The sequence below is a fragment of the Corvus kubaryi genome, unplaced genomic scaffold (genome assembly GCF_017639235.1).
Source record: "Corvus kubaryi isolate FWS band 111438036 unplaced genomic scaffold, C.kubaryi_AGA036_p1.0 37397, whole genome shotgun sequence".
Taxonomy (NCBI): Eukaryota; Metazoa; Chordata; class Aves; order Passeriformes; family Corvidae; genus Corvus; species Corvus kubaryi.
In genome coordinates, this window is record NW_024581136.1 from 3,579,840 (window position 1) to 3,603,617 (window position 23,778).

The 23,778-nt window shown below is 43.5% G+C and overlaps 1 protein-coding gene across 1 annotated transcript in view; it reads right to left on the reverse strand.

Annotated features, from left to right (window-relative positions):
* EPHA4 (EPH receptor A4) overlaps window positions 1-23,778 on the reverse strand; it is a 104,410-nt gene that overhangs the window by 42,334 nt on the left and 38,298 nt on the right. Inside the window, exons 4-5 of the mRNA XM_042041969.1 lie at window positions 21,329-21,484; window positions 5,865-6,203 (exon numbers count right to left, since the gene is read on the reverse strand). Coding sequence (XP_041897903.1) covers window positions 5,865-6,203; window positions 21,329-21,484 — 495 coding nt within the window. The remainder of the gene's footprint in view (window positions 1-5,864; window positions 6,204-21,328; window positions 21,485-23,778) is intronic.

A 23,778-nucleotide genomic window follows, 5' to 3' on the forward strand; every position in this document is an offset into this window, starting at 1 on the left:
CAGCCTGATGTCACCTCAACACTTTCCAAAGAGTCGAAACACTCCTGAGGAACAGCCTGGCCCAGCACCTTAATCCCTCCCTCCACAAAGCCCTGAACCCCACCAGCACAGCCCCATCCCGACATCACCCATGGGAACAGGGCAGGAGTGGGGCTGGAGAGCCCACCAGCCGTGGAAGGGGAGCTGACTTGCACAAGCCTCCCGACAGCCTCACCAGGGACTAGGGAAGGGGGATGCCACAACAGAAAATTACTTATTTTGCCAGCTTACACTATTTCATAGGGTCTGCGAAACTGTGACATGAGCGCATGATGAATTCTGTCTTCACATCTTTCCCCAGCTATTTGGAGATGAAGTCTTCCTTGGGGTTATACAGCCCTTCAAAAATTATGTTTCAACACAACAATAAACAGCTCTTCACCAGGACTGCATTTTAAAAAAGGAACATTTTTTGCAAGAGCTGGGCATAAAACTAGCTGTCTGAATGACTACAGACCTTGCTATTTTTAAAATCAAAATTAACTTCTTTCAGCACCTATCGATAACATTCTTAATATGCACATAAATATCACCACGCACAAAATCAAAAAATGTTATGTTCACTCTCAGCAAACAGAAATGATTTACTATTACTTACACTGAATCCAGGACTATACTCAAAGAACATGAGGGAGCTCAGAGAATCACATGGATCGATCAACCTTCAGAGTAACTGTTAATTTTATTTTCCAGTAGTAGTTTAAGGCTGTTCATGCAGCCACCTAAAGAAAGCTCTGTGACTGAAATCTACTCAACACTGTCTTTTGATGTTTCACTACAGAGCAATTCTTTGTAGGTAAGTTATAAATATCCAGGAAAATAGTACATTAAAAAGAAAATACTAAAATCCTTAGCTTTCCTGGCCTTGGCATGAGTTACTTTTGATCTGCCTGAGCAACTACTATTTTTTTGACATGAGGAGTGCACACTGACCAAGGGCAATGTATGTTCATGAATTTTTACTGACTGCAAATGTAGCTCAGCACAAGCTAAACCACACTGGCATAATGTAAGACCTTATATGCATTTTCCATGCTGTTCTGTACAACACGTGAGGAATGCTAATCAGCATTGGAAAGGAAATGTGGGCTTTCAAAGAAGACCTACGGAAATGCAAAATGGAAATATATATTCCCCTACCAAAAAGTCCAGAGGAATTTGCGAGTCATAGCTCCCACTTCTTTCCCCTCTACCCCTGCCATTTCTTACTTGAAACACCACCATCCTTCAAAGGATTGGGATCTTTCAGGTTTGGGGTATTTTTCCTTTTAGTAAAGGAATTAAGAACATAACAAACAAACCTAAAGGCTAAATAAAACTGAGTCTGAGTAACAGCTGACATTTCCCTTCCTTGCACTGGAAGTCAGTATTTTGGGTTCATTACAACTGTCCTAGAAGAATACTCAATTCACACAGATCTTCTCAGCGGTGCTCAAATCCTGGTGGCACCCTGACCCATTTTAGTTCCTGCCTGGAAATGGATACCAAAGCACTGCAGGGCTCTGAGTGACACTGAGGGACCGGGGGAGCACACAGAAGAGGGGGAAGGACTGCAGCACCGCCAGCCACCCCACTCTGCCCAGAGATGAGGCAGCTCTGAGACAGGTGAACACACGGCCGCACAGGCCAGGGGTGGGGCATTGCACAAAGCGGCTGGGACGAAGAGTGACAGCAGGAGGAGGAATAACTGAGACAGAGAACCCGAGATACTCTCAAGAAGGGTCATTTCTTGATCCTGAGCACAGGCAGCTTGAAAACATCCAGTCTGATGCAACGGGAGAAAGAGTAGGTTTAATTATTCATACTGTATTTTCATCCTAATTGGCACGTCCTGCATCCATCTAGCTCTGCCCGTCCACTTAAGGAAACACGGAGCCCCAGGTAACCTAACAAGGTAACAAATCACCAGGCAGTCTGTTTATTCAGAAGCATCAACTGCTTAAATTCCAACAAGCAAAGGAGCGGAGCAGGACACCCATCCCTCATAAAATGCAAACAAATCAAAGGGAGCCAAGCAAGCAGGATAATAAGTTTGGATTTTAAATCTCATTTAAGCTTGTGTAGGCTCTGCCCCCCACACTGCTCCCCTGCCTTACAAATGATTTTAGCATCCATGCAAAAACCTTGTCCCTGCAGCACTGCCACACAGAGGGACTGAGCAGGGAACCGGCCTCTCAGGCTGGAGACCTAAACAGCTCAGCTGTTTAATCCTTAATAAAAATATAAACTGTTCAGCACCTCTTCAAAAAAAACGACACAAGCTTCCTGCATGCTGTGAACAAGATCTCTTTATTGAGAGCTTTACTTTTAATTTTGAACAGCTTCACAGCATTACCCTTAGCAGAAAAAAAAAAAACCACCAGCAAGCCCGGAGATTTTTGAGCTACTCAGTCAACAGCCTGATAGAGTTCCTCATTGAAATTAGCTTCTCCTAGCAGCATCACATGAGAATTGCTGGTCTGCATCTCTTCCACAAGTCATTTCACAATTTTTTAAAGATGTACAAAGTGCTCATTTCATTTCATTGAAAACAGAAAGCCAAAAAAGCCACCACTGCTGGTGGACACCCTCAATATCAGCACTTAGAGTACTCATTGTGCTAAGAACACTGGCTCCAAGTTTTAGCAGCTCAGCGTTCCATCCTTGCTTTTTTAATTCTCTTCATTCTCATATGGTAAAAGAGTAATGGGTCCCATCTCAAAAAAATAAAAATTATTATACTAAACCTGCAGAATAGTGAACTGAATTCACAATTCAAAATTCTTAAAATGTCACAACACTGAAGTATTTCACTAGGAGATAGAAATCTTTACTTGCTTCAAAGCCTGAAATTTTGCCTTTTTTTGGAAAAAAGAAAGCTATAAAAACAAGACATTTTCCAAAGCAGAAAAAATACTTTTTTCACATGATTTTTCATCCTACTTTGAATAGGAAATCTTATTTTCATTTAAACACTTTTCTACAGTATTGGAAACTAAAAAGAGTTTCTAAACAAAGAGTGGAAAGCAAACTGCTTCGTTTCATTATCTCCAGGATTAAAACAACAAAAGCAAACAAAAACCCACCTGTGCCTTTCAACTGCACCTTTTATGTCATTGCAATGCATTCCATCAGTTTTGTGCTGAATGTATCACCAGTGATTTCTCTTTGCTTTCTGCTTGTCTCCAAATGCACACCTTCCACAGGGGCTGACACCAAGGCAAGCAAGCACACAGATACCTGGATTCCTGATTCTCGCATCAAAAACTGCTTCAAAAATTTCTGCATATTCAGATTATATGGTTGCATATTTGGAAGATCAAGGTGTTAAGAGAAAAAATTCCCTAGTCCCTTGCATACTTATCATTTCTACTGAATTTAACTCAGAGAGGCACCTCTTGCAAACGATTTTAGCAAATTCTCCAGAATACAATCCAAAAGCACTGCTCATACGTAAAGAACTAAAAAAACCTCCCCATACTGACAACATTTTTTTTCCTATCAGGTGTTGGGAAGCACAAGCATAGAGAGCAAAACCAATAAAGTAATTTACACATTTTCAGTGTTGGTGGTTTCGTTTTTATTAGTAAAACAAGGAAGAAGTGCTATTAAGGGAGGAGCTTGGTTCTAATCTGAATTTAGAATTGCCTTAAAGAAACCAAAGCAGCTTTACATTAGTGTAAGAAAGGTACAAGATCAAAACCAAGCCTGTGGCAGTGCTCCATCGTGACATGATTTCTTTATAATGAAATATAGTGAAAGAAAATTAGTGGCACAAGGATTTTAATGCACCCCAGACACACATTTACAATGATTAAACAGATCAGTACTTGTAAAACCCAAGGGTCTAACTTACGAACCTTTACTCAAGCAAGCAGTTTTACTAAAATCAATGGGATTATTTGCATATGTAAGGATATTTATCTCAGCTCGGATCTGTAGGTTTAGGCCACACATTTCTATTCATATCTCCTGTGCAGCAGAAACCACAAAGTTGTACGAAGAACGGGAGAACACTGCACCTCGGAGTTAATTTTCATTTACACCAGTATAATTTTCTCCATCCCTCTGACGCATTTGATAAACTGGGCATGTTTCGAAATTGGAAATGTTGGCAAAAATACAAATTTCCTGATGGGAAGAATACTACTCATGGATAATAAACAAAATCAATTCTTATTTGCATACTCCATCAGATTTTGGTTTGCATATAAAAGCATAAGATGGTAGAATTTTCACACGGTAGATGGATCCTGCTCATTTATTCATGCATATATGCATCCACTAATCCTTACACATGCCAAAATCAGTCAGAAATACTCTCTTTGCTAAGCATTCATAGCACAAAAACACTGTCCCTGCTGCTGTTCTCAACCTTCTCTTTTCGTATAGCGTATGACAGCACTCTCTCACGGCTTTCTCCCAAGACTCCCTAACAGCCCCTGCTCTCTATTAGTCTTCTTTTCACTAGGCAAAGTGGTAGTTTGAATTTTTGAATCATAATTTAAAAGGGATGCTGTCAACTGTATATGAAGAACAAAAAACACTGGTCCAGATTTTCAAAGGCGCTTCGGCATGGACTTGATAATTTCGCTTGTAACTGTCACTGCAAAATCGAATGTATTTCTCCCTGGTAATACCGACATGTCCTGGACTACAGCTAAAATTTGCAGATTTAGACTAAGCCTACCTATTTTTCACACACACCTACCAGGAAACAGAATTCAAAATATTTATATGGTCTGGTACTATCAAAATATGCAATATTAATATTGTCTCATACACCGTAAGCCTGGTGATAAATGATCCCCTGTAAGCTACGCTCCGAGGTGCTGAATGCCTGCAACATCTGTGGGACCTGAAGGCAATCAGCACTCTGAGCCATCAGATAACAGGTTTGACGGTCTTGTAGCCAGTCTGACAGTCTGGATATCTAATTTGCATTTAGAAGAGTGTCATATTCAAATGTATATAATTTTGTGCATTAAATTAGAAATTCAACTGGAACCCTGTGCGTTAAACCCTAACTGGTTGCAAACTAAAAAATGTTTTCATGTAATTAAAGAAAAAGATCAAACAAATTAGCATCAAAACGAAATGGCAATCTGCTGCAGCAGCCTTTGCCCTTACTAAGTCAAGCACAGGGTACCAAAAAAGCAGAGCTGCCCAGGGTATCTGAAATAACCTTGTGTACACAGAAACAGTATTTCACTCTCCCAAGTGAATGAAACACAAAAATCAGTCAGCATGAAGATGAAAGCTCATATAGGATTTCTATAGCAATGCCAGCTCTGATCAATTGAAACATTGTCAGCAGCAGGTTAAGGAGGTATTTATTTAACAAGGGGACAGAATCTAATTGACTTTCCAGGAGAGGAGAGCAAGCAGGCAGGCGAGCAGGCGCCCACTCGTTCCGCTCGTTGAATCCCTTTTTCAAGGGGGGCAGGAGCACAACCCTGTGCTCCCCAAGCACGTATTTTGCCCTCTGCAGACACCAAGGACATCCTCGTGTCCCTGTGCAGGGTGTCCCCTGCAAAGAGCAGAGCTGCTGGTGGGCCAGGGAGGGGACAGGGCAGCCGTGCTGTTGTGCTTCTGCAGAATGCCTCCCAGCGTCCTGCCCATGTGCTGCAGCACAGCCTGCTCCCAGACACAGCACCCAAACCCTCCTCTCTCTCCCCGCCTCTGAAACATTTAAACTATCCACATAAATCACCAGAAAATAAGGGTTTGACCCAGTTACACATCTCAGGGCTCCTCGCATTCATTTTCTAATGCTAAATGTAATGGAAATCACAGCTTTCCTAAAAAACAGGCAGCAGAGAGTGGAAGGGAATTGCTGTTCCTACCTGCTTGGTTAGTTGTCACAGTGACTGACACAGCCTGGTCCTGGTTGGGGTTTTGCCTGGACACTCCATTCACTGCCCAAACTTCAAAAGTGTAGTTGGTGTGTGCCAGGAGGTCAGTGATGGAGACTTTGGTGGTTTTCAGGCCGTTCTGCTGGGGGCTGAAGTGCACCCCACTGCCACAGGAGCGGCAGCGGCTGAGCTCGCCGGCCCCGCACCTCTTGCACACCACGTTGTAGGAGACGTCCTCCCGGCCACCCTTGTTCTGGGGGGGGCTCCACTCCAGGTTCACTGAGGTCTCGTTGACATTGGAAATCAGGTTCTGGGGAGCAGATGGAGGGCCTAAAAAGACAAAGTACATGTGTTTTTAGCTAATTTAAAAAAAAAAAAATAGTAACATCAGAATTAAGAGTTGCAGACCCTGTGCAACTCCCATTTAAGTCAAGGGCAACAGAGACCAAACAGAATTTTACTTCTCTCTGTTCTTAATGAAGGCAGAAAAATTAACTGGTAAGTCAAACTCTGATCTCTTCATCTGATGAACTAACAGTATTTTCCAGCTCTAAATGAGCCTGAAAGCTCAGTATTGCAATTAAACAGGAGTGGGACTTTTTCCCTTTCACTATTTATACTTGTTATGAAAAATGTTAAATTTACATCTTCTACACTAATTTTTTCCATGATCTCCTGAGCAAAGCATCAAATGCACAAACTCCTGCTTCACTTGAGATTTTCAAGGTCCCCCATTACCTACAGGCAGACTCTCATTGAAATTATTATAGAAATATCTCCTGGTATCTTTTTCTGAAAAATATAAGTGCAATATTTTCCAGACAAGTTGATGGCAAATCACATTCAGTGAACACTGAAGCCCATCAAGCAGGGACCTGAACATGACAGCTCAGGATGCAGGATGGAGATTTGAGTAGAAAGCCAGACACAGAACTAAGGCTTTGAAAGATGGGCAATAAGGTTTACAGCAGGGAAGTGCTGGAGAAAGTGAAAGAATTGGAGAGGAGAATATGGTGAGCATCTGAAGGAAGAGCTGATAAAAGAAAACTGTTCAGAAACAAGAGCCCAGACAGAAAGCTTGGCAATAAGGCTGAATCTGAGACTCAAGGTCAGCTTTTCTACCACAGGGACAGGAGACTTCAAGACTCATAAACACGCTGCCAGAGAGCTCCCAGCTGGTTCCAGCACAGGGACTATGGGATTAGGGCACAGAGCCGAAGGCAGGCTGGGCAGGACCTCCCTGGGCAGGGGAGGACAGAGCCCAGAGGCAGCAGCCCCTCCTGCACCTGCAGCACCTCTCCAGAGGTGCCGTGGCCGGCCCTGCCCGAGCAGACAAGCTGCCGTCAGCACTGCCCTGCCTCATGCCAACCAACGCACAGGCACAAATACTATTTGTGCACTTCAATCCCCACAGGCCCCAAACCCACAGGCAAACTGAAAATGCAGAAGAGCTAATCCTGAGACTCTTAATCTAATTTCAATACAGTTGAGACACACCTCTTGTACCCTTAAATTTCAGAAGGATGATTCAGAGTGAACCCATGAAAGACATGGGTATTTTACCCATCCCAAAAAGCTTCACTGACCAACACAAGGGAGCCTGCTCTGGGGCAGAGCACTCAGCTACTCTGACTACACACACACGATGCTTTGGGACAGGGCTGCAGGTAAGCACTGCATCGAACAGAAATGAAACAGAGTGAGAATGAAGCTTGCAAAATACAATGATCCAAACCAGAACACAGTAAAAACAGCTGTGTTTAATAACTGCTGATAGTCAGAGCTTAACTTACAAATATTATTAACAGAAAAACACTGGAAATAATTTTGTGGAAAGTCACAAGTTCAAGACATGAGAAAGCTCATGAAAGCTTCTTCAATTTTATCAAAATACATTTGATAGTTGCAATTCAAAAGAAGTTTAACCAGATCTCCTGGAAGAAAAGGAAGGTAAGGAGAAAGTTCTGGCATATTTGTCAAATGTTATGGAACTATGAAACTGGCAAAAAAGAATCAGCCAGCACCAACAGTTTAATTAAGTGTATAAATAAGCAAGTCATAACTTCTCATATGCCAAAGGTACAAAAACAGTCATCGTGGTAAGACAGGAACCAAATACACTGAAAATGTGAAATTCTACTGAAATTACAAAGTGACTCATCAAGTCTAACATCAAAGAAGTTAAGCTGTTAAGGGATGACTATGGGGAAGATTAATTGTGGCTCCCTCCTCAATTCATCAAGCTCATCTCAAAGGAAGCCTGAGGCCTGAGCAAGCTGCATAGGACAAGGTTTTGAGGGCTGCATCATCTCCTCGGGTCTGTGCTTGAAGCCACCAGGATGTAACACAGGCTCAACAGGAGACAAGACTTTTATTTTGGGAGAGGTAGGTAGGTTAAGAAGAGGGTCCTAAAAGACACAGAGGTCAAATGGGTCTTCAGTACCTAAATGAAAGGTCTGTTGTAGAAGTAGCTAAGCAAGGATTGTTTGTCTGTGCTCACTTCAGAAATACAAAATTATATATTAATTTTGAAAGGAGGGAAATCCTCCCTTCTTGCCAAACCTTTGAAACAGTCTGTGAGTTAATCGGGGTTGACAGGTAGAATTACTGCAAGAAGAGAGAGCTGAGTCCAACCCCTGAGCCAGGGAGCCCTCCTGCCTGCTGCACCACCAGGCTGCCATTCATGGCTTTTATTTATTCACTGGCAGCATTTAGGACTCCTAAGGACAAAACCCTTTTACTCAAAGATCAGTTACCAAACACAGTAAGAGATGTTTCCTGATCCAAAAAATAGACGAGAAACAAAAAGGAAAGAAACTGGTTTTAATCACTATTCATCACATGGAAATGGAGGCAGAGAGAGATGTGGTGAGACAAAGGCACACAAGACATGCTTTGCACATCTGGGCAGCGGTCAAAACTGTCCCACGTCCCAGCCCAATGCCTCTGTCCCATAACCAGCTCCCCTTCCCCCAAAAGCTGGCTTTGCCAGCTCCCCTGGGTATGAGAAAGTGGTCTCTGCTTAGCCTGCAAATACACGAGCCTGCTTTTCAAAAATACACTCAGAGTGCAATGAGGTGGAAGACACTACTGAAATTGTGAACTCAAGCGGCAGAGCAGGAACTGCTGAGAAGGAACTGAACCAAACTCCCTCTATCCCAGACTTCCCCAAACTGCCTCACACCTGTGCTCTCTCTTCAGGGCAGGCAGGTGCACAAGGTGGCAACACCTGTCCCTCCACACTGTCAAGGGAACAGGAGAATCAACAAAAGCCTCTGGGGGGAAACAGCAGCCTCAGCAGGCTGCAAGCCCAGGTGCACATTGTACAGTGAAGGTCTCTCCTGGCCAGAGCAGCAGCCAGAGCCAGTGGGAGCTGAGGCTGTGTGTCCTCCCAGAAACTGGTCAGGGCCTGGCAGCAGCAAGCCCTGAAGAGAAATTGCTCCTGTGGGAAACGTCAAGAGCCTTATAGCGAGAAAAAGCAAAAGGCATTTTGAACAGAACATTCACTTGCTGCAGTCACACACATGAGAGCATAGATTCGGAGCACAGCCAGGAGAACTGAGATAAGGTGGTGCCAGTGCAAACACCTCCTTGCCCCGAGCAGCACCAGCTCTGCCAGGGCTGAGAATATCCCCATTTCAGGGGGGTATTCCTGAAGCAAAGACCTCCATGGGAGGAGGGTTCATACTGCCACAGCTGCGGTCTGAAAGATGTGCCTCTTAGCTCAGATACAGCAGCCAGTCTGGGGTTAAACTCAGACCTAGTCTGATGTCCATTAAGATATTTTCCAAGGCTCTAGGTCCAGTTTCACATGGGAAAATGTGCCAGAATGAATCAAGCTCCTCAGAAGCAAAAAGTCAGTAATTAGTATGTGGGACAGGGCACTGCAGTGTCTAAACAGAGATGCGACGAAGCGGAAAACCAGGGAAGCAGATGCTTGCAGGTCACAGAGATGAGTGCACCACCTCCAGCATGAAAAGGAAGATGCGGGGGAGTCTCCAAATGGTGGGCTGACATTACAGTGAGGGGAAAAGCAATTTCTTTTCTTCCTGGAGCACAGTCATCAATGGAGCTGTTGGCACAGGGAGTGGGGAACAGCTTCAGATTGATGGGCCTGGTTTCAGATGTTGAAACACAGGGTGTATCTGTTCCTTCAATGGTGATCAGGATTTGCTTTGTTTCTGACAACAGAGCCGCTGCCGATAGATGAGACAAACCCTTTCAGGGCTGTGGCAGGCTGCAAGGGCCAGGATGGTTCCTGGATGAGCCCAGCTAGCAGGATCCCACAGGAACAGCCAGACCATTGCCCTCACACAAGCCCTGTGTCCTCTGGCAGAAAAATCTAGCTACGGGGCAGATGAGAGAGGAGACAGGGACCTGTGCCTCTGAATCACCACCACCATCTGTAATTTTGTTACAACTCCCATGATCTACAGCATTTTTCATAAATCTCCTGCCAATGGAAGCATGCTATTGCATGGGCTATTTGGCACTCTGGAAGCATGGAGCTAATACTGCCACACTGCCCAGAACAGCTTAAAAATGTGACAGTTCCTACAAGAAACTGAATTTAAATCTAAAAATTTTAATTCTGAAAACCAACTAATTTCAAAATTAATTTTATGATGTAAAGAAGGCAGGTGCTGTTGTTTTCCCTGCACAGGACAACAGAATCTCAGGGATGGATCTGCAGGGCCACTCAGTCTTCTCCTGTTAGGGACTGCAAAGGGGACACAGCTTGATCACGGGGCTTGAAAGCTGGATCCCTCTCCATCCCCTTTAACCAGCACCCTGAACGGACACGGGGGGCTCCTCTGTGGGAAACACAGGGAACGGAAGTTTTTTATTTTATTCCTTCCTGGGGCTCCATAAATCCTGCTTCACAATAAACCCATCAAAATCAAGTGAGCCATGAAGCAAATGGGAAGGCCCTGGGTGGAGCAGTTCATTGTGTGTGTCAGGGCTGAGGGAAACACTGAAGAGTCTGTTTAGCAACAAATAATCTTCATCAAGCTAATCTTGCTATCTTCCTCAACCCTCCTATTAGATTTCCTTAAATGTATTGGGCAATGCAGATTGTTTGGCTTTCTCTTGCTGCAATACCCATTACAGCTATCTGTCCTTCACCCACAGATAGAGAGATCTGTCTGTCTTAAGGACAATGTTGTACCCTATGTCAAACAAACATTCACAGAAAGAAGAGTTTTTAAGGGATTAATAGCATAAGCACTACTTCTACTAAAAGGACTGATGTATTTTAGCGCTCCTTTCTACAACTTCAGGCAGTATTTTAACTTTTCATCCGTCAACATTTCTCCCCCTCCCTTCCTACACTCAAGTCTCTCTCCAGTCAGAAGCCTCCCACACGCGCCTGTACAACTGACAAGGACCTGGTGAAAACCACGACGAGGGCACATACCAACACCTGACTGTCTCCTTCCTTCCTTCCAGACCACAGGAGATCCCTGTGTGCTCCATTATCTGTGTGCCAGGTCTCTGTGGGCACACTCAAGGAGCCTCGATGATGCATCCCAGGGATGAAGCCTGGTCCAAGCACTGCAGTGACTCACACACAGTTTCCACAGTGAGACCCAGTAATGCACTTGCTCTCCACAACTGAAGGAGCACCTGTGGGGTGCAGATGGCAAGGCGACACAGCTGGGAAGCGAACCAGGCTGCAGACTAACACTGAGCATAATGACACCTCAGTAAACTATGTATTTGCAGGGAGTACAATATTTTCCATTTAAATCAGCCGCCCTAAAGACTAAGGGGTACCAGAGGTAGTTGAGTCAAACATCAGCAGGTTGGTTGACTGTTGCTTGGATGCCATCCAGCTGAGAACGTTATCCCAAAGCCCCTTTCTTCCTGTCCCCAAATGACAGCAGCACAAATGTAGGAGGTTCAGCCTCATGAATCTGGCTAAACCATTCTGCAAAGGAGAAAGAATGTCTACCCCAATGCAATGAATGATTTCAAAGAAAGATAGCACAAAGGGGATTAGCTGCAACTGAGTGAATATTCCTGCTGCCCTGAGGGATCAGCGTGCCCAGCCCTTCACGCACACCACAGGGAAAGCACAGACCCAAGGACAGGGTCTAACTAGGGCACGCCAGGACTGCAAGTGCAGCACCACCACAAAGGCACAAGTGGGGAGGAGAGAGCCTCTCTCCTGACAAAGGCCATACACCACAAACCCATACAAAGCCATGGCAGAGGACATACTGTAGCTGGGCTCCTGAAGCTGGAGGAGCTCCAGGGAGACAGGCAGGTGGGCACAGCTGATTGGGTATGCAGGGAGACTCCAACCAAGTCGGTCCTCCCTTCCTCTCTACAGCTGCAAACCCGACTGATCCACACAACCAAAAAATATCCCTGAAAACTAACCCTGGGATTTGAAGGCAGACTTTTAAGTGCACTGTGCTGGGGAACTGTATTTAAATGGTTATGACAGAGGTTTTAATATCCCTGGTTTTACATCTTCCTTTTTTATTACTGATCTGCCCAGCAAGGTGTTTCTCTAAAAGTCTCTGTGGGTGTATGCGGTAAATTCAATTACAGTTTTCTACAAGGAAACCAGACAGACTTGTTTGACATAAAGAATACTGTCTTCACTAAACCAGTTAATTTAGTTCAGCAACAGTGTATGGTTAGGAGGCGTGGATTAAAGCACAGAGAACGGAGATGAGAAAGAAATGATTCCCAGCAAAACAGCTCCCAAGAGACCTTGTCGTCCCATAAAATGACAAGAAATAAGAAGGACCTTACAGCTTGGTTTTCTGCTGCCCCATGTTGACAGGACTCCAGAATCCCTCTTCTAGACAACTAGCAGCTCCAGATTTTGGGCAAACAAACAAACTTTTGTTCACCAAAGGTAGATGCAAGTAAAGAAATTCCTTTTTCCTTTTCTCAGAGGTCCCATGGCCACAGGACTGAAGATAAAGGTGTGGGCTTTGGTTTGGCCAATTTTATCAGACACAAGTAGCCTTTATATACTGTTTTCTTATGTTGAAAAACAAAAACATCACAAAACAAACCAAAAAGCACATTTCTGTCACAGCCTGGCAGAGGGCTCCTTTAGGCGCTCTCTTTTTCATGCCAGCTTAATCTTCAGCCACCAACAGTGGTAGTGAATTATTCTGGCAGCAACATTACCCACTAAGGACTGAACTGATATTATCAGTATTAGGACTGTAACCACATATGTTTACTACTAGCCAATGGTATAGTTAAGATTTATTACCTTGAAAGATCTGGCTGTGGGAGGAGATCTATTAAAAACGCAAACTGAAACCCACACTCTCCATGGAAGTGCTAATGGACATATTTCAAATATATACCCTCAAGAAGGCAAGCCTTTGTTAGGAGCATCCTGTCAGTCACCAGATTGGTGCATTTAAAATGTACATCCTTTAAAAGAAAGATGCTTTCAAAAGATATGTATGTGACTACTTAACAAGCAGGATGAAACTTCCGAGCCCTGGAAGGAGAAAATGATTAAAAAAATAATTTACTCCGTCTGCGTGGGCATGTGTGTAAAAGTACATTTCTCCAGCAGGTAACGGATGTCTCTGCAGCCAGGGCAATGGATAATTATTTTCAAGTGGGTTGTCACACTGCATTCAGCCTGCATTCGCCTGACAGTGTGAAATCGGAAGGAAGCTTCATTGGCAATTCCCACCAGACATCAGAAAACCTCAAGCATGTAGAAAAGACTTTAATCTTCTTTAACCGTTCCCGCACTCTCCTTGAAGAAAATATCACCTCTTTTTTGAGGCAGAAAAAGCAGACCTTAGCTTGATAAGGATTAAAAATTATTTTAACAAACAGAAAAAATCAAAATATTGTATTAAAAATAACACAATAACCTGCTGCAGTTCAAAGCTTTCTAACTTCAGCTAAAACTGTGAAAACCCTACAAAAATACTGTTAAATGCAGCTGTGTGCCAGCTATGGGTGTTTGCTAATCAAAGTCAATCAGGCAGACCAGCAGGCCTCAATGGGCTTTGGACCAGGACTGACAAAAGGATCCTCTTTATGAGCCTGCTCCAGAGACGCTGACCCTCTTCATCTGCCCTGATTTCAAAGGGAACTCGGGGTATTCAGAAATCTTGAGCTAATTTGCTACATAATAAACAAGATTCATACAACAGGGAAGGTTGCTATGACTCACCGTCATTTAAAAGGAGCCTAGGATGAACTGGCCTGTTTTGAATCGGCAGCTTGGCCTTGGCTGCACTACAGAGGAGCAGCAAAGTCTTTGATAAGTTAAAGGAGCAGCAGGCACCTGGGAGCAAGCATCCGACTGTCTAACAGCAAGAAAACCTGACTAGAAATGCACTATCAGAAGCAGTGAAAAGTTTAGCACATCTGCTATACAAGATCTGAGAGCCAGCTTTTGTGTGTAACACAGCGAGAATAAAGAGACCAAATAAAGAGGTGTACAAAAGAAAAGATCCATACAGTGACCGTTTCCAAAGATATTTGGAGCATATCTGCAGAGAGCAATGAAATGCCAATGGAAGTACATCAGGTGCCTTTGAAGGGTCCAGCTCAGGCACAGAGGCACAGCACTAGGGCTCTGCTAAGGCTGTGGGTTGTGTTGCCAGCCTCACCCACAGGGTCACACTGCTGCCCTCTCAGCAAGGCCTCACCACACTGGTACTGTACGGATGGCCTTTAACAACTCTAATCTGTGCTCTTTAACTTGATCATGATCCTAGAATCATCTCCCTGGGGGCAGGGCTGAGCATGAAATAGAGAGTTTACTATTTTCAGAGAGGATGCAAAGCAAGTAATTATTAAATAATCAATGTCTTTAAACTCCTTAAGTTCACTGACTAAAATGTCTGGCAAAGCTGTGCCAGGCACAGTGTTCAAGAGGAAGCACTTTGGCCTCCTCTTTCCATCTCACAAGGCTTCACTAAGCCTGTATAGCAGTGGAGCTGTCAATGATATTTCAGCATGTGAGCTGATGCCCTTCAGATATGCCTTTGTTGTTGATCTCTAACCATCTGAAAGAAAAGTTATAACACAGAGTAAATACCTGGGCTGCGTAAGTTTAAGCTTGCAAATAAAGCCCACACTTTCCCGTGACAGCTCTATATGTTGCTGCCACTAATTGCTTCTTTCAGCAGTTGTGGACAGGTCCCCCGTTGTTGTGGGCTAATTTACACAAGCACTGGCAGCTCGGACTACCCTCAATTCTTGTCTGCCTGGCTATTCCTGACCATTTATCATTACAGATTGTGTGTTTTACAACTGGCAAGACCAAAGCCAACAGGCCGCAAGATGCAGCAGCCACTTAAAATACCAGTTATCTGCTCCATTTCCACCCCCTCTCCTCTCTGGGCATAGTTAGCTTTACAACTGGGTTATAATAAGGCAAATGATTTGGTAAACAATTTTTCATTTATTTACTTGGGCAAGATTCCTTTGACTTCAGCAGGCATTCTGCCAAGCTAGGGATCCTGGACCAGTGCCAGTGATGAAATGCCCATTTCACTGGAATGTATGATTTCCTATTTATTTGCCAAAAGTACCCTGGTTACCAGCTTCACAATAGGCTTTGTTCCTTTCACCCGGAGAACAATCCAATTAATAGCTCCTCTCCTAAAGAGGCTAAAGAAGTTAAGCAAAGAGGTCCAGTTACCACTGGCAGAGGTGTGGGAAAACTGATGCTGGCAGGTACCACTCCTTTGGGCTCCAGGCTTCTCTTCCAAGAGCTGCCATATAAGAACATTTTGCATCGTCACATATGCTAAGACATGTTATCACATCTACTCTAATGCACTGTGCTGCAGACAATACCACCTGTGTTCACTCACTCTTTCAAGATAAAAAGAATTCCACTGCAGAAACCAGAAAGTTATCTGACAGTCTGACAGGAAAGAAATCAAACCAGAAAAATAACTTGTTCTGTAATTGGCCTGACTGCTGAATTTCTTATTCTGTTTGCCCTCTAATTTACTTCAACAACTCTACAGAACTGGGTCCTGACTAACCAAATCAAAGCCCCCACTTAATTGAGTAAATGTCTCTGTTAATTTAAGGCTATGGCCAGAAAATCAGAAGACAGCTAATAAACAGTTGCAGTATTTAAAGGAGTGATGATTTTAAGTCTACTGATTATAAACACAAACTGTCAAATTACTCCTGTCTCTTCTCTTCAAGCCATAACCACTCCCCTTCTTATTCAATTCCTTCAGCCCATCACCACACACAAGGGGAGACAGCTTTCTCCTTTGAGATTCCCATCACTCACAATCCCTTTCTCTCGGTCTGGCAGCGATGCAGCGATGGATGGTCTATTTTCCCAGCCTACGTGGAGAAGAAAAATCATTCTCTCCTTACAGCCTACCCACTGTTCCCTCTGCTCTTGCAACTGCTCTACTACGGCTTAAAAAGCATTCTGATGTACTATTTACATAATGAACAATCTCATAGGATGTTTTAAAAACAAAATAATTTACTGAAGATATGGACATATATAAAGATGTGGAAGAGTTATTATGTCATAAATTTAAATTCTGAAGATCAGAGGCTCTATTGGCATATACTTCATACTATAGAGAACAGGCTCCAAGAGCAGAGAACTGCAGTAGTGCCAGCACAAGGGTGGAAGTGTGGCAAAGCCAGTGCAAAGCCACCTAGAATGCAGCAGCCAACATGACTGTGTGGTGTATCCTACTTTCTTTTCTCCTAACAGCCACAACAGTGATAATCCACGTCCAACAGGAAACTTAGAAAAGGAACAAGTTGAAGGAAAAAGAGCACATTGGTTTATTTATATTGTTTATAGTCTAAGCAATCATTATAAACGTGCTCAAATAATCAGATCCTATGTAATTATTCATCTGCAGCCACAGTTATTAGGTAGGTAAAGTCACTCGTTTTTGAAAATGCAGGTCAAATGTTTATCTCTGAGATATGTTAAATGTAACACAGGATTGCATTAAGGGTGTATATTAGACTGCAACATTTACAAAATTGAAGTGTTTAGACCTTTCAGACCTTTTTTAAAGCCTTGACCTTGGAAACAAATAAGGACAGTGTTATTTTAATGTGCATTCAAATTTTAACAACACAGTCACACAGCTCTAGTGGAATTCACATTGAGTTTCCACTGTAGATTGCTCATCATTTCATTATGGTTCATTATGCTGATAACTGTCAGAAAGCATTAGAAGCAGGAGCCTTGAGTAATAGCACTGAAATGGTAATTTAAAAACAATATACTTTCTGGAGGAAATACTGCAGTGCACTAAATTCAATTAGAAGAGGGGAATGTAAAGACAAGTAAGTGATGTTTGCCGTTTGAAGTGAGGCTATGCAGTTTCTTGATAACCTAGACCGGAGAAGGTCCTTTCAAAGCAGGCACTCTTCTCTTGCATCTCACTATATCTGCTCTTATCTTCAAGCTTCTCCGGTATAAGTTGTCTTAAATGCAACCGTTTTTGAAATATTTCAGGCCATGACAAAATATCAATCAATACACCAGTCCCTGTTTGGGTGACACAACTGACTAAATTATTCAGGGTCATTTACTGAAGCAGATTTCAAGCTGGACAGTCCATGATGATAATCTCTCTTTTGTAAAGGGCTCCCAATTAAAAATCATTAATAATTTGAATCTAACAGACAATATAAACAATAGAAACCCGTCCCTTTCTCACTCATAATGCGAGCACTGTTTGTTAAGAGTTAGAGAACCCAACTCATTAATGGTGGAGACACAGTAGCAACACCCATTAATTTGGGTGGGAACTGCACCTGCCTGCACCAGGCTGCAATTCACAGGATATCTCCTTATAGAGAAGGGAATTCAGGGACAAGGGCCATGATTAAGAGTGATTTGTTTTCCTGCCTCATGGATTCGTGTGTGGGTAAGGCAATTTATTCTCCATTACATCGCTAACCTTATGAAAGACCCTTCCTCTCCGCAAGTACTGCAATATAATGAAGGTCTGTAGAGTTGCCTCGACATCACTTTTGCGATGCTTCCAAAAGGGAAAGGCGCCCATGTTTTCCACAGTTTGTGCTCAGGTGTATTACGAGTCAATCATCCCATCTCCATGGCCAAGCACACAGCTGACAAGCCCACTGTGCTTCAGAGTTCCAAGTCTGAATTCCCAAGTTTGGCCAAAGCGGTGGATCCAGGGTAGCTCTGCCCCCAGTGGTGACAGACACATTGATGATTATCCCCAGGAGGCAAGTCTGAGGGGAAAGCTGCACCAGTGAACTCCTGTATGTCAGGGTGCCTCTGCCTGGCCTTCAACACAGCCCACTTCACTGTCTCTACACCCACACTCTGCCACATTCTCCTCTTACTGGCACAAACTTTAGGCCAGACATAACTACTCACTCTAGCATAGCTGAAATAGAGCAGAATACTAAAACCAGAGTCTGAGTTACTTGTTTAGGAGCCTGATGCCTGGCTTAGCTAAGGTTAGACACAGTTTTTACAGCTCAACAAGGGATGGCATTGTTAGAGAGTGGTGTTATGGAAGGGTAAAACTCTGGAGCACCTCTCCTGGCCAGCACATCAGGAAGTAGCTACTGCTTTTGTAACTTATCATGGAACTTGCAAGAAAGGAAAAGGAAGGGGAATTCTCTAATTCCCTTTCATCCACTAGCACAATCAGGCTAATGGAAAAAGTCCTAACAATCTTCCTCCCTCAGCCTAGAAGACGAGGTAAGTGACAAGGCCAGACAGTTTACTACTAAAGGAAATCAATAGCCAAGGGTCAAAGCTTTACAAAAACACATCTTAAGAAGGCTGAAGTTCTTCATCTCAAAAAGTGTTTAGAAATAATAAAGAAAGGATCAATCCACAGTCCATTCCAGGTGTTCTTTCCAAATTATCCAATGTTACTTTTATTCACCTGGTCTAATAGTTCTCCAAGTGAACAGAAACCTGATTTTACAAGCCAGTGGAGCAGAGTCTATCTTTTTGCTAGAAGAATGGATCTCAGATACTGTGTTTTATTTCTTCATTAGTGTGCCGTCACACTGAGCGATTACTAAATGCAGGCCTGAATGAGAATACCAGAGTTAAAGAGAGCATAATGAACAAAGAAGGTGCCTGATTATTATGGCTGTCAGCACAAGGGAATTGGGTTTGTCACCTGGTTTAACCAACTGGTAAGAACTGATTACAGTCTGAATCCACCTGAAAGCACCTTTGATGTTTATGCTCCCTTCTGTCTACACATCTTGTCAGGAAAGTCAGACAAACAGGGACCTACTTCTGAAGGGTCTTCCTTCAGCAGAGGTCCTCTGAATGCTGTCACTTGCCTCAGGTACATGGGCTGAAGGCCACTCAGAGGGGGAGCATGGCAAAGGAAGAGCCCTCAGAGCCCCCCACGCAGCCCCGCGGGCAGGGCTGCATTTCGCGCCTGAGCAGGCACCACCCTTCAAGCACAGCTAAGGCAGGGCTCAAAGAGGGGCTGCCAGCGGGCACAGCAGGACTGGGGAAGCATAGTTGCCCCACAGGCCAGCTCAGGAACAGCTCCTGCATCATCTTTCACCCTGGATCACAGAAAAAGAAGCCCTTTAGCTACAGGAAAATTCAAAGCTGTGAAGCAGGACCTCCAGAGACGGGCCTGTTTTCCAAGAGCAGGTGTCCATAGGATTGTGGTGTTGGCTTGCCTCTGCATGCAGGGTCCTCCTAGGCTGTTGCAGAGATGAAGACTGAGGCCAGCACCACAGCCTTTGCCCTTTTCTCCTTCCCCCTTTGTATTCTCTGGGTAAAAGACTAAGATCAGGAACTTCAGCTTTGACTGATCTCCCAAGACAGTAATGGGGAGGAGTGCCTCCAGCAGCCCCAAGACTTGACAAAAAAGGGCTAAGCTTGCAGGGGTACATTTTGCAATACCAGCAAACATACATATCATTTGCTTACAATTTCCCCATCTGGAAATGTTTTGCTCTCTCCTCATACTTCACTAACTGCACATGCCTATTTAAATTCAACCGTTGATTACTAATTTGATTTCAATTTGGTCAAGATATCACTCACAAGGACCAGGGCTTTGAAAAACTTTTGTTGGTATAATGTTATTTAGGGTGTATATTCCAAACAATAGTTTTGCTGTTGCAGAAAGACATTTTTCCTATAAAATTGGTCACATTTTAGATCTCCTAGTGTAAATTATATTATAGAAAGCATGCTCCTGCCCACTTAGGCAAGGTTTCACAATACAGTTAGACTCCATTCCCAGTCAATACTTGGCAAGGGATATGTGCACCACTACGCTTCCTACTAAGCAAAAGCAGCTGCTCTTGGCTATGCCCCAGCCTCCTCAACCACCACCCAGCAAAACTCACTGCTGAAAAGAAGGAAATCACTGGAGAACAGCTGGAATCAAGGGGGTGTGAGGAAGGGATGAGTGCTAACTTAGTTATGGACATACACTGTTTCTGCCTTGTAAGGGAGAAATTAAGGTCTAAATGAATGTGAGTCATCTCTCACAAAATTAATTTGCAATATATTAAAATGTTACAAAAGAAATATCTCGGCCTTCCCTCACTCAGACACACACACACTCTGTCTACACAAATATACGGCTGAAAAATCTGGAAACTTTTCCAAGAGCTTTCAGGGAAAGCCACACATGGATATCCCCTGGTAAAATACAGCCCTTTCACTTATTGTTTCAAACTGCTCTGCTCCTAAGAAAGTGAAAACCGAAGAACTAGATGATCACAATTTAACACCAGGACATGCCTGGAATCCCAGGTCTTCGACTGTATGAGCCATTAACCAACACATAGGACAAGGAGTTTTTCCAGTAACCCTGTGACTGTGCTCAGTGCACCTCTCCTTCTCCCTGTTGAAGGCATTTTGGTGGAACTAAAGCAAATTCCATTTGCTGTACATGATGTACTTACCTACACAGGATAAAATAAACCATGCTTTGGGTGGTTGTTTCATTAAAGTTTAAGATTTATTACTACCCCTTTCAGATGAACACTTAAGTTCCAAAGGGTCACCAGCTGTATTTCAAGCAAATTAGAAATATAATGAGATTATAAATATTACCTGTTTACCCGAGGTCATACAATTACAAGGAAAGCTTCCAAAATTTCTACAAATATCCGTATGTAAAGAGAAGAAAGGTGATGTGATCTACTGGCCAGGTGTTCAGACTGGAAGTGGGGCCTATATTTTACTTCTACCTGTATTACTGAGGTGTGCGAGTCCCTCTTTTGTAACTGTGTCTCCTGATTTATTTATACTGCAAGCTCACAAGGGTCAGCACAACCATGCCGCCATTAGGAATTGAGGGCTGAAAACACCTTCACTCAGAAGTGTGAGACAAAATGCAAACTGCGTCTGAAAAGGGCCATAAAAGCTACTAAATGCTCTTATGTCAGAAGCAGAATGCTTTTTAGAGACACAGAGAAAAAATGGGTTATAAAAGGGGCAAGAGATTGTTCAAAGACCAACTTACGAGTGCAGGGCATGGAGGCAGCATCATTTTCCGCTCGGAAAAAGCCCCGATCGCAGGTGCAGGAGGTAGAGCCTTCCCAGATCGAGTAGCTGTGAGGCGGGCATTTGGCACAGGCAACATCTGTCGAGAGAGCCTTGTAGTATCCGATTTTGCAAGCTAGATGGAGGAACAGGAAGGGAGAGTGTTACTGGCCCGGGCTGTGATCATAAATTGCTAGCTTACTCATTCAAAATCAAGGCAGGAGACATTTCAAAGAGATCTAATGATGTCCTCTTAGCCCAGGTGAAGAATTAACAATCATCACACTCTTAATGAGTAATCCTATGTCAGGGGATACTGATTTCTAATTCCAACAAGAGCCATTTTAAAAGCTGGCTTAGAGATGGCAAAAAAAAATTATACTCTTCTGTTGACACTGCCAGAAAATCAGCTGCTTCTTTGTGCTTACTGTGGAGTTGCATGTGGATTAACCCATGTCCACCTGCACCCACACACACACACAGAGCATGACAAAAGGGGTGCAATTGCTTTATTCTATGACCACTTAAGGAATGGCAGCTGACAGTCAGACACTGCCAATTTTTAAGAGGGAGTGGGACAGGAACCCAACATGCCCAGAAATGGCAAGGCAGAATTCATTTGGCTCTTTCTCCCCAGGGGAGGAGATCAGCAATGCTCTCTCCTCCTCGAAGCCAGGGCACAGCAGTGACTGCACCACTGCCACCAGGGCCCACGTGCAGCTGGCAAGCTTTCAGTGACATCAGCTTCATAAATGCAGGGCTTACACAAATGGCTACTTTTACATCACTTGGAAAAAACTCATTAGCATCATTAATAACACATTTTCATGGTGGCTAACAGGTATGTCATCCTAGAAATTTCTCCCTTGGCTAGAGAAAAAAGCCCACCATCACCACTGGCTTTTAGCACTGCAGAGAGGAGAGAAAATTCCCAGGCATGCAAACCAGTAAAAAGGAAAGGTTGTTCCCAATATTTACTGTGTGACTCACTCCCACATCTTGTCATTTATCACCTACACTACCTTTAGGGTTCCCCTGCTACACACAGGCTCCTGTTGGGAGGGCACAAGCCCCCGCACAGCCAGGGCTTGCTCTTGCTATTTCAACCTTCCCTTAGTCCCCCCCTCACTCTTTCCCTGCTTCTATTACAAAGCCCTCCAGCAGGAAATGCAGAGGGATATTAGTAACACATTTATAAAAGAGCAAGTTACTTCATTCTTATTAGCCAAAGCCATTTATGAAATGTCCTTAACAAGTCCTGACTTTACGATGTGCTGCGTGCCATCTGTGAGAGCGCTGGGACATCAGCCTGGTGTCACTCATTGGGGCTGCCACGGGAGCAGAGGACTTTGTGAAAACACATTGCTCAAGTGACTGAGATTTACACTTCCAGAGTTCACATGCATTGTGTTATTAGATAAGGTTCGACTTGCAAGGTCTGTTTTGGCCATGCTTCAAACAGCCTTGGGGCTGTTCAATTAAAATCAGCAGCCATAGCTCTGGCAGGGAGAATCGTGGGGGTCAAACCCAGCCTCCCCACATCACAGACAATTTTAGTCCCTGAATACAAATACAAACCCACCACATCTGGCTCATCAGCTGGGCACTTGCTGGACACAAAAGCAACTCCCAGAAAACAGCTTATTTTGCCTGGGATGGGAATTGCCCAGCAAAATAAGGAAACAAGGAAAATAAGTCTTCAATTTTTTTTTTTTTTTTTTTTTTGTATGATTTGCACTATCTGGTAAGCAAGTTGCTATATCACTACATGTCCTGAGTTTAACAACAGCAGCAGTCAAGTGCCAGATGCTGGTCTTAGATATTACTCCTGGTTTTCACTGTCACAGGTCAGATGAGAAATGTGCCTAAGTCTGTATATGACCAGGACAGACACCCACGGGAAGAATCTTGCTACCATATATAAAGAAAAGGTATTAAAAAACAGAATACAAGAGGAAAGCAAGCTGACTGCTTTTATCCACAAAATTCTTTCTATTATTCAAGGCTTTAAAAACTAAACATGTAAACTCTAATATTACTCTTAATATGAACATCACAATCCACAGAAATCATTAAGCAAAGAGCCATCTTTAGCATATTCATGGTATTAAAATACTTATATATTCAACCATCTAGCTCAAGGCTGAAAATCCTGTTTGGACTATAACATGCTTCTAGAAAGACAAGAATATGTCACAAGTAAAGATTTTTGTGACCATTCCTCTCTGTCTTTTCATACTCTCTGGTTTAAAAGGGAATAGATGTATTCCATGGGTACTGCAAGGTCAACACTCTGTAACTCAAGGATTTTTCCCCCCTCGTTTTATGCACTGTATTTTGTTTTCTACTATATTAAGCCAAGATCATTAATATTTCAAGACCTGAAGAAAGCTCTCCAAACACAGTGGCTGCTCCTAAAGCACACACAGC